The sequence below is a fragment of the Oncorhynchus masou genome, chromosome 22, assembly GCF_036934945.1.
Source record: "Oncorhynchus masou masou isolate Uvic2021 chromosome 22, UVic_Omas_1.1, whole genome shotgun sequence".
Lineage (NCBI taxonomy): Eukaryota > Metazoa > Chordata > Actinopteri > Salmoniformes > Salmonidae > Oncorhynchus > Oncorhynchus masou.
The window spans coordinates 47,224,015-47,237,714 of record NC_088233.1 but is presented as its reverse complement, the minus strand read 5'-3'; the positions used below and the strand labels follow the sequence as shown (position 1 = coordinate 47,237,714).

Here is a 13,700-nt window from a genome sequence, read left to right as displayed (position 1 = left end):
CATACCAGCGCCTCTCCGCTTTAGCCGCCTCTAGTTCCTCCTTGGGGCGGCGATATTCACCAGGCTGAGCCCAGGGTCCTTTTCCGTCCAGTTCTTCCTCCCATGTCCAATTCTCCAAGTGGTGCAGCCTCTCCCACTGAAGCTGCTTCTGTTGCCTCTCCTGTGGCTCCTGCCTGTTAACACGCTGCTCGGTCCGTGTGTGGTGGGTGATTGTGTAACGACGTTCTTCGTTTGTCGAAAGAGAGCCGGACCGAAATGCAGCGTGTTGGTTACTCATGTTTTTTAATGAATGAATCGCGGTACATGAAATAACTTATAAATACAAAAAAAACGACAAACGGAACGTGAAACCTATTACAGCCTATCTGGTGAACACTACACAGAGACAGGAACAATCACCCACGAAATACACAGTGAAACCCAGGCTACCTAAATACGGTTCCCCATCAGAGACAACAAGAATCACCTGACTCTGATTGAGAACCGCCTCAGGCAGCCAAACCTAAACTAAACACACCCCTAATCAACCACAATCCCAAAGCCTACAAAAAAAACAATACGACAACACAATAACATAAACCCATGTCACACCCTGGCCTGACCAACTAATTAACTAAAAACACAAAATACTAAGACCAAGGCGTGACAGTTACAGCCTTCTTCTAATCTACACACCACCCCATAATGACAAAGCAAAAATAGTTTTTTTTTTACAAAGCAAGAATCATTTGTTATAAAATTGTGTGTGTGTGTGTGTGTGTGTGTGTGTGTGTGTGTATATATATTTAAAGAAAATGAAATATCACATTTACATAAGTATTTGGGTCCTTTACTCAGTACTTTGTTGATTCACCTTTGGCAGCGATTACAGCCTCAAGTCTTCTTTGGTATGACGCTACAAGCTGGCACACCTGTATTTGGGGAGGTTCTCCCATTCTTCTATGCAGATGCTCTCAAGCTCTGTCAGGTTGGATGGGGAGCGTCTCTCCAGAGATGTTCAATCGGGTCAAGTCTAGGCTCTGGCTGGGCCACTCAAGGACATTCGGAGACTTGTTCCGAAGCCGCTCCTGCGTGGTCTTGAATGTGTGCTTAGGGTCGTTGTCCTGTTGGACGTGAACCTTTGCCCCAGTCTGAGGTCCTGTACTTTGCTCCGTTCATCTTTCCCTCGAGCCTGACTACTCTCCCAGTCCCTGCAGCTGAAAAACATCCCCACAGCATGATGCAGCCACCACCATGCTTCACAATAGGGATGGTGCCAGGTTTCCTCCAGACGTGACGGTTGGCATCCAGGCCAAAGAATTTAATCTTGGTTTCATCAGACCAGAGAATCTTGTTTCTCATGGTCTGAGTCCTTTAGGTGCCTTTTGGCAAACTCCAAACGGGCTGTCATGTGCCTTTTACTGGGGAGTGACTTCCGTCTGCCCACTCTACCATAAAGGCCTGGTTGGTGGAGTGCTGCAGAGATGGTTGTCCGTCTGGAAGGTTCTCCCATCTCCACAGAGGAACTCTGGAGCTCAGTCAGAGTGACCATCAGGTTCTTGGTCACCTCCCTGACCAAGGCCCTTCTCCCCCGATTTCTCAGTTTGGCCTGGTGACCAGCTCTAGGAAGACACTTGGTGGTTCCAAACTTATTCCATTGAATAATGATGGAGGCCACTGCTTTCTTGGGGACCTTCAATGCTGCAGAAATGTTTTGGTAGCCTTCCCCAGATCTGTGCCACGACACAATCCTGTCTCAGAGCTCTATGGGCAATTCTTTCGACCTCGTGGTTTGGTTTTTGCTCTGACATGCACTGTCAACTGTGGGACCTTATATAGACAGGTGTGTCCCTTTCCAAGTCATGTCCAATCAATTGAATGTACCACAGGTGGACTCCAATCACGTTGTAGAAACATCTCAAGGATGATCAATGGAAACAGGATGCACCTGAGCTCAATTTCGAGTCTCATAGCAAAGGGTCTGAATACTTATGTAAATATGTTATTTCTGTTTTGTATTTTTTCGAAATTTGCTATAATTTCTAAAAAACAGTTTTCGCTTTGTCATTACGGGATTTTGTGGGTAGATTGAGGATTTTTTTATTTAATCCATTTTAGAATAAGGCTATAACGTAACAAAATATGGGGGGTTTGAATACTTTCTGAATGTATACAGTACATGCTGTATTCCGCTCTGTACCGAGAGTAGGCGTGTTTAATTTTTTAATTTGAACCTTTATCTAGGAAAGTCAGTTAACAACAAATTATTATTTACAATATGAACGATGCAGAGTGCTGTACTGTCATTCACACAACCCTATGAGCAAAAAGACATTGAAAATGCATATATAGTTATCTTTCAACGTCTTGTGTTCACCGGGAAGCAATCACCCATCTTGTCATTCTAGCCACTGCTTTCACATGTGTTTACCATCATCTACATGTAAGTGTTTTAGATATGGTATCTTGGCCTAGTCGAAGTAGTAGGGCTCTACATCATGTATAGTGTTGTCTTGTCAAGGAGAGGCATCATACAGAGTGGGGGGATTGAGTCGGGGGTTTGCTTTGCATCCTGAGAGGATGAATGGAAGTCTCGAGAAAATCAATGGGGTCGAGCTGATCTCTGGTAAATGGAGGCTGTACGTGTATCCTAATGCTGTCGAACCAGTGACGGAGAAATTGCTATCCGCTAGTAAGGAACCGCTAGTTCCTTACTCAATGACACGCAATGACTTGCACTGAGTCACAGCCATAGACATCCTATCGTTATTCATCTCTATGGTGACAACAGGTTGGATGTGATGCTGTATCTCACATGGTGCTACAGAGTGTTGTGCAGACAAGCCAGTACATCGCTGGGGCCGAGCTCCCTGCCATCCAGGACCTGTATATCAGCGGTGTGAAAAGAAGGCCCGGAAAATTGGCAAAGACCCCAAGCCTCAGCTTCAGCTTACTGAGTCATATTCCACAAAATTGTATGGTCCAATAAGAACTCTCCAAATGAATGATGCGGTGTGTGGCTCGTTGAATAGCCTGGAGTGTAGGAGTATGTCACAGCTGACTGAACCTCATTTACTGGTAGATGTACAGCAGGGCCTGTATTGTATTCCAAGCTTATACTAATCATTATGGCTTAGTTTATTCCAGATGTACTGAAGCGGGTAGCTGAAGGAACATAAAAAAACGTAATAGCTCTTTACTTGATTCATTCAGATAGTCTGGAGACTTGCTTTAGGAAATGAAACCTTTTCACTTCTCCATTTTTAACATTCTTTGATCAGGTGATTCTACCAGGATAGTTACCTGTGGATTTTAAATGTGTTGTTCCCTATCCCATCTTCAATGTAACCCACTCTGGAATGTGAAAATGTGAAATGGATCTGTGGCATCCCCTGTCCTCTCTTCAGTGCCCAGAAGCTGAGTGAGTTCTTCAGTAGTGATGAGATTGGAGACGAGCAGGAGCCCAACGCTACCATGCCCGCTGGCCCCAGCAACCACAACAGCAAGTACCAGGCTGTGGTGAGTCGGGACCACACACACACATGAACACATTCCAACGTATCCACACACACACACACACAAATGCATACACAAACACACATACACACACGCAAGTACACAGCGCTCCCACAAAGAGACTTTCCTGCCCCCGGCAATTCTTACACACTCAACCACTCACTCACAGGCAGAGTGCACTTCAATTAATTATTAACTGTTTCTCTTCACTCTGTATGTTCTATCCTCCTTCCTCCACCTCACTTACACTCACCACCCACCACCTCCACCACTACTCTCTGTGGTGTCCATAGTTGTCCTTTAAAAAGCCTAAGCCATGGCCTGTTCCCTCCCTGCGCCCCTCCCAGCCCCTGAAGGTGGTGAACAGGAAGAGGCCCCCCAGGGAAGACTGCTGGAATAACTACAGCCAGAAGGGAGGCGACCCGCCCCCCCAGGAGAGGGACCAAGATCTCTGCTTCAGGGTGAGTGGGAGGTAGCAGGACTAGATAGACGTTCAATCTGTTGTTCAGTCTCATCCTGGTCTGACTGCTTGACATTCAGTGTTTGACATTTGATTTGATCGGAGTGTAATGTTTTTTCTCTCATTTTTTTAAATCTCCAGATAACCAGCGGATATTTCACCTGGACAGACGGACCTCCCACCCTGTCTAACGTAGACATCAAGGTTCCCTTCGGTAAGGCTCTGATCCTGGAGGAAGGTTAAATACCATGGTATTCATACGCTATCAGAGGAACCACTAGAGGAACCACTCGAGGAACCACTACTACTCCTTCCTCCTGTCCCTCCATCTCTCTCTATCTATCTTTCTCTCTAATCACTCTATTTTCCACTCATGTCTTCTCTGTGTGTGTGTCTCTCTCAGGTCAGCTGACTATGATCGTGGGCCAGGTGGGTTGTGGGAAGTCGTCCCTGCTGCTGGCTGCTCTGGGAGAGATGCAGAGAGTCTCTGGGACTGTCACCTGGAACAGGTAAGGCTGAATGAAATTACTACTCACACCGCAGACGTCACAGATAGATGGACGGACTGACAGACAGACAACTATGTACTAGTAGGATGAACATACTAAACCGTTTCTCAAGCATCTTTCTCATCCAAATCAAAGAAAAGGACTATTGAACTACAGTATAGGTTTGTGTGATGAGCTTGGATGATGTACATTCTAAAGGTCAAAGATTAGAGGTGAAAGGTGTGTTGACTCCACAGAGAGCCAGATAGCTGCAGTCAACAGAAGACTGGCTGTTTACCTCTCTCAGCTATATAAAATGCTCTACAGCACCGATTCTCTTGTAATGAGTCTGTCTGGGGAAGAGAATGTGTTTGTTTTATGTGTTTGGGATGGGGAGATAAATACTGCAGCTCTCAGGGCCATTTAATTAACATCAATATACCACTGCCTGACTCTACTACTTCTCCCTCCTCCAAGTCATCCAACTAATAGGATTTCGCTGATTTACTGACCGCTTAAAGAGCTTTTGTCACAAATTGTCCTCATGTCAAATGCGGTGTAGCTTTAAGAGAAATTGAAGTAAGTCATGGAAACTACGCTCTCTCTCTCGATCTGTGTTGCTCACCCAAGGAGTAGGGATATGTGTGAGTCAGGAATTTATGGAGTGATGCTTGCTCAGTCATTTGTATGTGGTCCCACAAGCCTGACTGAGATACTCTGAAGACCAACGTATCAAACTAAAATACAAAATAATTTAGCTAAATATTGTATTTACATAAGATACAGGTATATTGAGGTATTTTGTTGTTTCGAAATAAAAAAATACATTTCATGTTCAAATCAAATACACATGTTGAGCAGATGTTATTGCGTAGTTAAATACTTGTGTTTCTAGCTTCAACAGTGCAGTAATTACTAACAATTCACAACAAAACACACAACCTAAAAGTAACAGAATGGAATTAAGGAATATATCAATATTAGGATGAGCAAGGTTGGATTGGCATAGACTAAAATGTGGTAGAATAGAATACAGTATATACATATGAGATGAGTAAAGCAAAAATATGTAAACATTATTAAAGTGACTAGTGTTCCATTATTAAAGTGGGCAGTGATTTCAAGGCTATGTATATAGGGCAGCAGCCTATAAGGTGCAGGGTTACGTAACTGGGTGGAAGCCACCTAGTGATGGCTATTTACAGTCTGATGGCCTTGAGAAAGAAGCTGTTTTTCAGTCTCTCGGTCCCATGCACCTGATGCACCTGTACTGACCTCGCCTTCTGGATGATAGCGGGGTGGACAAACAGTGGCTTGGGTGATTGTTGTCCTGTGACATTGGGTGCTATAGGTGTCCTGGAGGGCACGTAGTTCCCCCCCCCCCGGTAATATGTTTTGAAGACCGCACCACCCTCTGGAGAGCCCTTTCAGATCGCCAGTGATGTGTATGCCAAGGAAGTTGAAGCTTTCCACCTGCTCCACTGCGGTCCAGTCGATATGGATATGGGCATGCTCCCTCTGCTGTTTTTCGAGAAGTTCACAATCAGCTCCTTTGTTTTGTCGACATTGAGTGAGAGGTTATTTTCCTGGCACCACACTCCCAGGGCCCTCAACTCCACCCTGTAGGCTGTCTCGTCATTGTTGGTAATCAGGCCTACTACTGTTGTGTCATCTACAAACTTGATGATTGAGTTGGAGGCGTGCATGGTCACGCATTCATGGGTGAACAGGGAGTACAGGAGGGGGCTGAGCACGCACCCTTGTGGGGCCCCTGTGTTGAGGATCAGCGAAGTGGAGGTGTTGTTTCCTATCTTCACCTACCTGGGGGCGACCCGTCAGGAAGTCCAGGACCCAGTTGCATAGGGTTGGGTTCAGCCCCAGGGCCCCGAGCTTAATGAGGAGCTTGGAGGGTACTATGATGTTGAATGCTGAGCTATAGTCAATGAACAGCATTCTTACATAGGTATTCCTCTTGTCCAGATGGGATAAGGCAGTGCGAAGGCGACTGCATCGTCTGTGGATCTATTGGGGTGGTAAGCAAATTGAAGTGGGTCTAGGGTGTCACGTAAGGTAGAGGTGATATGATCCATATCTAGCCTCTCAAAGCACTCCATGATGACAGAAGTGAGTGCTTCGGGGCGATAGTCATTTAGTTCAATTACCTTTGCTTTCTTGGGTACAGGAACAATGGTGGATATCTTGAAGCATGTTGGGACAGCAGACTGGGATAGGAAGAGATTAAATATGCCCGTAAACAATCCAGCCAGCTTGTCTGCGCGTGCTCTGAGGATGCGGCTAGGGATGCCGTCTGAGTCGGCAGCCTTGCGAGGATTAACACGTTTTAATGTCTGACTCACGTCGGCCACAGAGAAGGAGAGCCCACAGTCCTTGGTAGCGGGCCGCGTCGGTGGCACTGTTATCCTCAAAGTGGTCGAAAAAAGTTTTTAGCTTGTCCGGAAGCAAGACGTCTGTGTCCGCGACGTGACTGGTTTCCCCTTTGTTGCTTGTGATTGTCTGTAGACCATGCGATATACCTCGTGTCTGAGCCGTTGAATTGTGACACCACTTTGTCTCTCTACTGACATTTTGCCAGTTTGATTGCCTTACGGAGGGAATACCTACACTGTTTGTATTTCTGCTATATTCCCAGTCACCTTGCCATGGTTAAATGCGGTGGTTTGTGGTTTCAGTTTTGCACGAACTCTGCCTTCTATCCACGGTTTTTGGTTAGGGTAGATTTTAATAGTCACAGTGGATACAACATCTCCTATATGCTTCTTTATAAACTCAGTCATCGTATCCGTGTATTCATCAGATGTTATTCTCGAAGGCTACCCGGGAACCTTTCCCAGTCTGCATGATCAAAACAATCTTGAAGTGTGGATTCCAATTGCATAGTCCTTAGCACGGATACTTCCTGTTTGAGTTTCTGCCCATGGGAAGGGAGGATCAAAACAGAGTCGTGATCAGATTTGCCGAAGGGAGGGCGGGTGAGGGCCTTGCAGGCTTCCCGGAAGTTGGAGTAGCAGTGGTCGAGTGTTTTAGTAGCGTGGGTACTACAGTCAATGTGTTGGTAGAACTTGGGTAGCATTTTCCTCAAATTTGCTTTGTTAAAATCCCCAGCTACAATAAATGTTGCCTCAGGATATGTGGATATCCAGTTTGCATAAAGTCCAGTGAAGTTCTTTGAGGGCCGTCGTGGCATTGGCTTGAGGGGGAATATACATTTCTGTGTCTTTAACCAAAGAGAATTCTATTGGTATTCTAGGTTGGGTGAAGAAAAGGACTTGAGTTTGTATGTTATCACAATCACACCATGAGTGGTTAGTCATGAAACATACATCCTCACCTTTCTTTTTCCCAGAGAGTTCTTTATTCCTGTCTGCGCGATATACTGAGAACCCAGCTGGCTGAATGGACAAAGACAGTATATTCCTAGAGAGCCATGTTTCTGTGAAACAGAGTATGTTACAATCCCTGATGTCTCTCTGGAAGGAGAGACATCAGAGCTTAACACAGCAATGAGCTGAGCTACGTTATTATCCAGAGACTGAACATTAGGGAGTAATGTACTCGGAAGCGTTGGATGGTGTGCGCGTCTCCTGAGTTGGATTAGAAGTCCACTCCGAATACCTCTTCTCCTCCGGTGGTGTTTTGGATCAGCCTCTGAAATCAGTTCAATTGCCCTGGGGGGTACAAATGATCCAATGCAGGAAAGTCGTATTCCCAGTCGTAAGGCTGGTGAGTTACTACCGCTCTGATATCCAAAAGTTATTTCCGTCTGTATGTAATGACACAAAAAATGTCCTGGGATAATAATGTAAGATCTAAAAAAAAAAAAATACTGCAAAGATGTGTCATAAAATTTTATTTGTGACATGCGCCGAAGAAACAGGTGCTTACATACAATGCCTTAAAACCTGTTGTGACTAGGGGGCAGTATTTTCATTTTTGGAAAAATAACGTTCCCAAAGTAAACGGGATATTTTGTCAGGACAAGATGCTAGAATATGCATATAATTGACAGCTTAGGATAGAAAACACTGTAAAGTTTCCAAAACTGTAAAAATATTGTCTGTGAGTATAACAGAACTGATATTGCAGGCGAAAGCCTGAGAAAAATCCAATCCGGAAGTGACTCATGTTTTGAAAGCTCTGCGTTCCGATGTGCCCCTATTGAGCAGTGAATGGGCTACCAACCAGATTACGTTTTTCTACGTATTCCCCAAGGTGTCTACAGCATTGTGACCTAGTTTTGCGCATTTATGTTGAAGAATACCCGTAAGCGGCTACATTGTGTAAGTGGTCTCCAGATGGCTCTCAGAGTGATTCTCACGTAAAATACAGAGGTAGCTATTTTTCCTTTCGCTCCTACTGAAAAGCCAATTGTCCCAGTGGATATATTATCGAATAGATATTTGAAAAACACCTTGAGGATTGATTATAAACAACGTTTGCCATGTTTCTGTTGATATTATGGAGCTAATTTGGAATATTTTGGGGCGTTTTCGTGACTGCAATTTCTGGTCGATTTCTCAGTCAAACGTGAAGAACAAACGGAGCTATTTCGCCTACAAAAATAATATTTTTGTAAAAAGGAACATTTGCTATCTAACTGGGAGTCTCGTGAGTGAAAACATCCGAAGCTCATCAAAGGTAAACGATTTCATTTGATTCCTTTTCTGATTTTCGTGACCAAGTTACCTGCTGCTAGCTGGACATAATGCTATGCTAGGCTATCGATAAACTTACACAAATGCTTGTCTTGCTTTGGCTGTAAAGCATATTTTGACAAATCTGAGATGACAGGGTGATTAACAAAAGGCTAAGCTGTGTTTCAATATATTTCACTTGTGATTTTCATGAATATGAATATTTTCTAGTAATATTTATGTCCGTTGCGTTATGCTAATTAGTGTCAGTCGATGATTACGCTCCCGGATCCGGGATGGGTAGTATCCAAGAGGTTATTAACGAACAATGCATTTTTTTTACATACCTAAAGAAATATTTGACATAAAAGCAACAAATAAAGACTCTCCTGTGAGGATCCAAAGACCAGGACAGTGGATCAGTGTCTACAGACCCCTCTCTGATTACTTTAAAAAAAATGTATAAAGATGTTATAACGAAAACATTGTCACTTGAGGAGCTTTTACACTTGAGGAGCTTTTGTGTGTATCAGGTTTACATCCTTTACGTGGTGTAGAAAATATCAAGGATGAAGAGAATGTTTTTTGTGATGACAGCATTGTGATTTTAGTTCTCTAATGAGATCATAATAATTATGATACTTTGCCTCGTAACTAGCCACGCCTCGGGGAACCCAGAGAGTATGTCAGCGTGGCAAAAACGCCCCCTTTCTCCCCAAGGGTATAAAATATTGAGTTAAGAATTATCATAAGGACCACAAGCTGCAGCTTGGTCTACATTAGTCACGACCCTGAAACACAATACGAGGTTGAAGAAGACAAAGGAGCGGAGCCTCTACCAATCAATGCTACGGTTGAGTAGCTGCTCTAAGTACTGTATTTAAGAAAGTGAATTTATGTAGGACCATCCGGTTATTGTCTTCAAATCATTGTCGCCTACAATGCTCTCATCACCACTCTGGGGTTCATCGACAAGGCTGATTAGCCGCCCTCAGAAGACCACTCTTCCAGAACGAGTGCAGGTAAACAGACAACTAAGAAGGACATTGTGACCTCTTGTGGACAATCAGAGACTTACACCTGAGAACGAAGGAGAAGGCCATCCGAAGAAGAAGGCCCAATCAAACCCTTATCACAAAGCGGAGCCCTTTCCACGAAGGCCTGGGCCCAACAGAGATACCCGATAAAGACCGTCAACACGTAAATACATGCATTACTTCTTACCCAAAAGAGCGGCAGTTCGGGGCAAGGTATTAGGGCTACTGTGAGCGTAGTTCCCAAATGTATCCATGTGTTGCTTCTCTTTCTCTCTCGCTAACTCTCCATCTTGTGTAACAAGTGTCATATTGTGTTCGTCCGCTAGGGACCTATTGTCCCTGTATTAAGTTTATAATAAATAATCTATACCGTGTGTGTGTGTGTATCCTGTGTTATCATTTGGTTTGTTAGTAAATCAATTTGTGTGGTACAGAATGATTAGAAAGACTTGTGTTTGTGCAGATTCACGACGTCTGCAACGTTCAGAATGAGACTGATATGAGGAAATGAGGAATTAGTGACTTATCTATATATATTCTTGAGTTTATTCAGGAGACGACGGTAACTCGGTAAACAACTTATCCTCTTGAAACTCTGGGGGCGCTATTTCATTTTTGGATGAAAAACGTTCCCGTTTTAAACAAGATATTTTGTCACAAAAAGATGCTCGACTATGCATATAATTGATAGCTTTGGAAAGAAAACACTCTGAATTGTCCAGAACTGCAAAGATATTGTCTGTGAGTGCCCCAGAACAGGAGCTACAGGCAAAACCAAGATGAAACGGCAACCAGGAAATGAGCAGGATTTTTGAGGCTCTGTTTTCCATTGTCTCCTTATATGGCTGTGAATGCGACAGGAATGAGCCTGCCCTATCTATCGTTTCCCAAAGGTGTCTGCAGCATTGTGACGTATTTGTAGGCATATCATTGGAAGATTGACCATAAGAGACTACATTTTCCAGGTGACCTCCGTCGAAATTGGTGCGTCATTTTCAGCTGCTGGTATTTTTCCATGGGATTCTGAGACGAAAGCAGGCTTCCACGAACGGCATATCAATGAAGAGATATGTGAAAAAACACCTTGAGGATTGATTCTAAACAACGTTTGCCATGTTTCGGTCGATATTATGGAGTTAATTCGGAAAAAGTTTGACGTTTTGGTGACTGAATTTTCGGTTAGTTTCGGTAGCCAAATGTGATGTACAAAACGGAGCAATTTCTCCTACACAAAGATTCTTTCAGGAAAAACTGAACATTTGCTATGTAACTGAGAGTCTCCTCATTGAAAACATCCGAAGTTCTTCAAAGGTAAATGATTTTATTTATTTGGTTATCTGGTTTTTGTGAAAATGTTGCGTGCTAAATGCTACGCCAAATGCTAAGCTAGCTTGCAATACTCTTACACAAATGCTTGATTTGCTATGGTTCAAAAGCATATTTTGAAAATCTGAGATGACAGTGTTGTTAAGAAAAGGCTAAGCTTGAGAGCAGGAAATCGAAATCGTTAACGTTGCGTTATGCTAATGAGCCTGAGGCTGTATTCACGATCCCGGATCCGGGATGGGTAGTATCAAGAGGTTAACCCGTGGTGCCCCAAATCACCAATGAGTTAATTGTTACATGATTAATTTAATACAGTAACAATTAAACATAGTGAGTAATTATTCAATAAATAACAGTCATCACGTTAATGAGAGTCACGTCACGACAGTTGCTTAGGACCGAGGAGCAGAGCTGCCCTATCTGTCGGCGCCATTTTCAGTAACGTTAACACATTTTTCTTGACTTGCTATGACTGTAATGTGTGGTTGTTTATCTACCTTAGTTGAATGCACTGCACTCAAAAAAAATGCTGGGTTAAAAACAACTCAATTATTGGACAGAACACACATTGGGTATTTGATCCAGCCAGTTGGATCACAAACAGCTCATTGCTGTGTTAAATTGGGTTGTTGATTCTTGGTTATGGGGCGATAATCCACCGGGTCAGATCAGAAGACTGTAGGTGTGGCCTAGTAGGGGCGAGGCTTTCAGATAGTTATTTTTGGCCACCGTGAGAGTAAATCTCATTCCGGTTAATCTATTCTGTTATATCGTGTGACTTTTAGTTGCTCTAGATAAAAATGTCTGCCACTCACACTGGATATTATTATTGGCCTTGTTTCAGGGGCGGAGCTCATTAGTAAAAATACCCAGCGTGCTTTGCAAGTGTTCATTTTTACATTTACATTTGAAGTCTGAAGTTTACGTACACAGCCAAATACATTTAAACTCAGCTTTTCACAATTCCTGACATTTAGTAGATGTCCTAACCGATTTGCCAAAACTATAGTTTGTTAACAAGAAATTTGTTGAGTGGTTGAAAAACACGTTTTAATGACTCCAACCTCAACTGTACATTTTGGTCCTTTAGCAGACCCTCTTATCACACCATAGTGCCATCAGACTTCTGATACCAATGCAGGATGAAAGGGGGCCACAAAATGAACCGCTATAAAGAATGAAAATACAAATTAGAGGTCTCGAAAGTATCTTGTTCCAAAATGCATTGGATTGTAGTTCAGGCTGGTGAAATGCAAATGTCAAATACTCAAAAGTAATTGAAGTACGAAATTTAAAATACATTCAACCGAAATACTGCCCGTCTCTGCTCAGATCCTCCCATCTAAGGAAAGATTAAAAAAGCCACAGTGTTGGCAGGGAAGGAGGGAGACTAAGGCGGAGAATTAAGGGGATGACATAGAGTTCCAAGTGGGCCAGAGAGATGGCACAGGGGATAAATTGAATGAAAGGATAGATAAGGTCTTCAGCCTTGGTGTTAATGTGTAAGTATCTACATTGAGTTTGTACTCAGGCTTTGGATTTGTGACTGGCCACCTGTCCATGGTCAGACTTCTCTGTCTCTTCATAAAGATCAGATACCTTGTTAGATTGTCCCCCTGCCAGCCAAACACACCATCTCTGGTCCTCATGCCAGGGACAAGCTGGCACGTCCTCAGATACTGGAGCCCATCCTACACCCTGGCGGCTGGCGCCATCCCACACACTTATCATATAAACAGAGTTAGACAAAGGCTATTTAGGCTGAGCCCTCATGAAGGATTTAATGTGATGTTTAGAGTGGGACGTTACTCTGGTGGGGATCAGGGGTTGGCTAATGTCCTGAGCTTCCTGTGGACAGTTTGACTTTGAACTGTTGGGCCAGATGTTTTTTGTGGGATGTTGTTTTCCAGCATAGTCATCATCATCATCCTTGTCGCCGTCATCATCATCGTCATCATTATCATCATGTGTAATGTTTTTAATCAGCAGCATCATTGTGTCACGCCCTGGTCTGAGTATTTTGTGTTTTCTTTATTATTTTGGTTAGGCCAGGGTGTGACATGGGTTTATTGTGGTGTGTTTTGTCTTGGGGTTTTGTTAGGTATTGGGTTTGTGGCTTAGTGGGGGTATCTAGCATAGTCTATGGCTGTCTGGAGTGGTTCTCAATCAGAGGCAGGTGTTTATCGTTGTCTGATTGGGAACCATATTTAGGCAGCCATATTCTTTGAGTGTTTCGTGGGTG

At 43.5% G+C, this 13,700-nt stretch overlaps 1 protein-coding gene across 1 annotated transcript in view; it reads left to right on the top strand.

Annotated features, from left to right (window-relative positions):
- Positions 1-13,700, top strand: part of LOC135509585 (ATP-binding cassette sub-family C member 8-like) — a 144,069-nt gene that overhangs the window by 80,418 nt on the left and 49,951 nt on the right. Inside the window, exons 15-18 of the mRNA XM_064930362.1 lie at positions 3,387-3,498; positions 3,843-3,956; positions 4,097-4,169; positions 4,359-4,464. Of these exons, the coding sequence (XP_064786434.1) occupies positions 3,387-3,498; positions 3,843-3,956; positions 4,097-4,169; positions 4,359-4,464 (405 nt within the window). The remainder of the gene's footprint in view (positions 1-3,386; positions 3,499-3,842; positions 3,957-4,096; positions 4,170-4,358; positions 4,465-13,700) is intronic.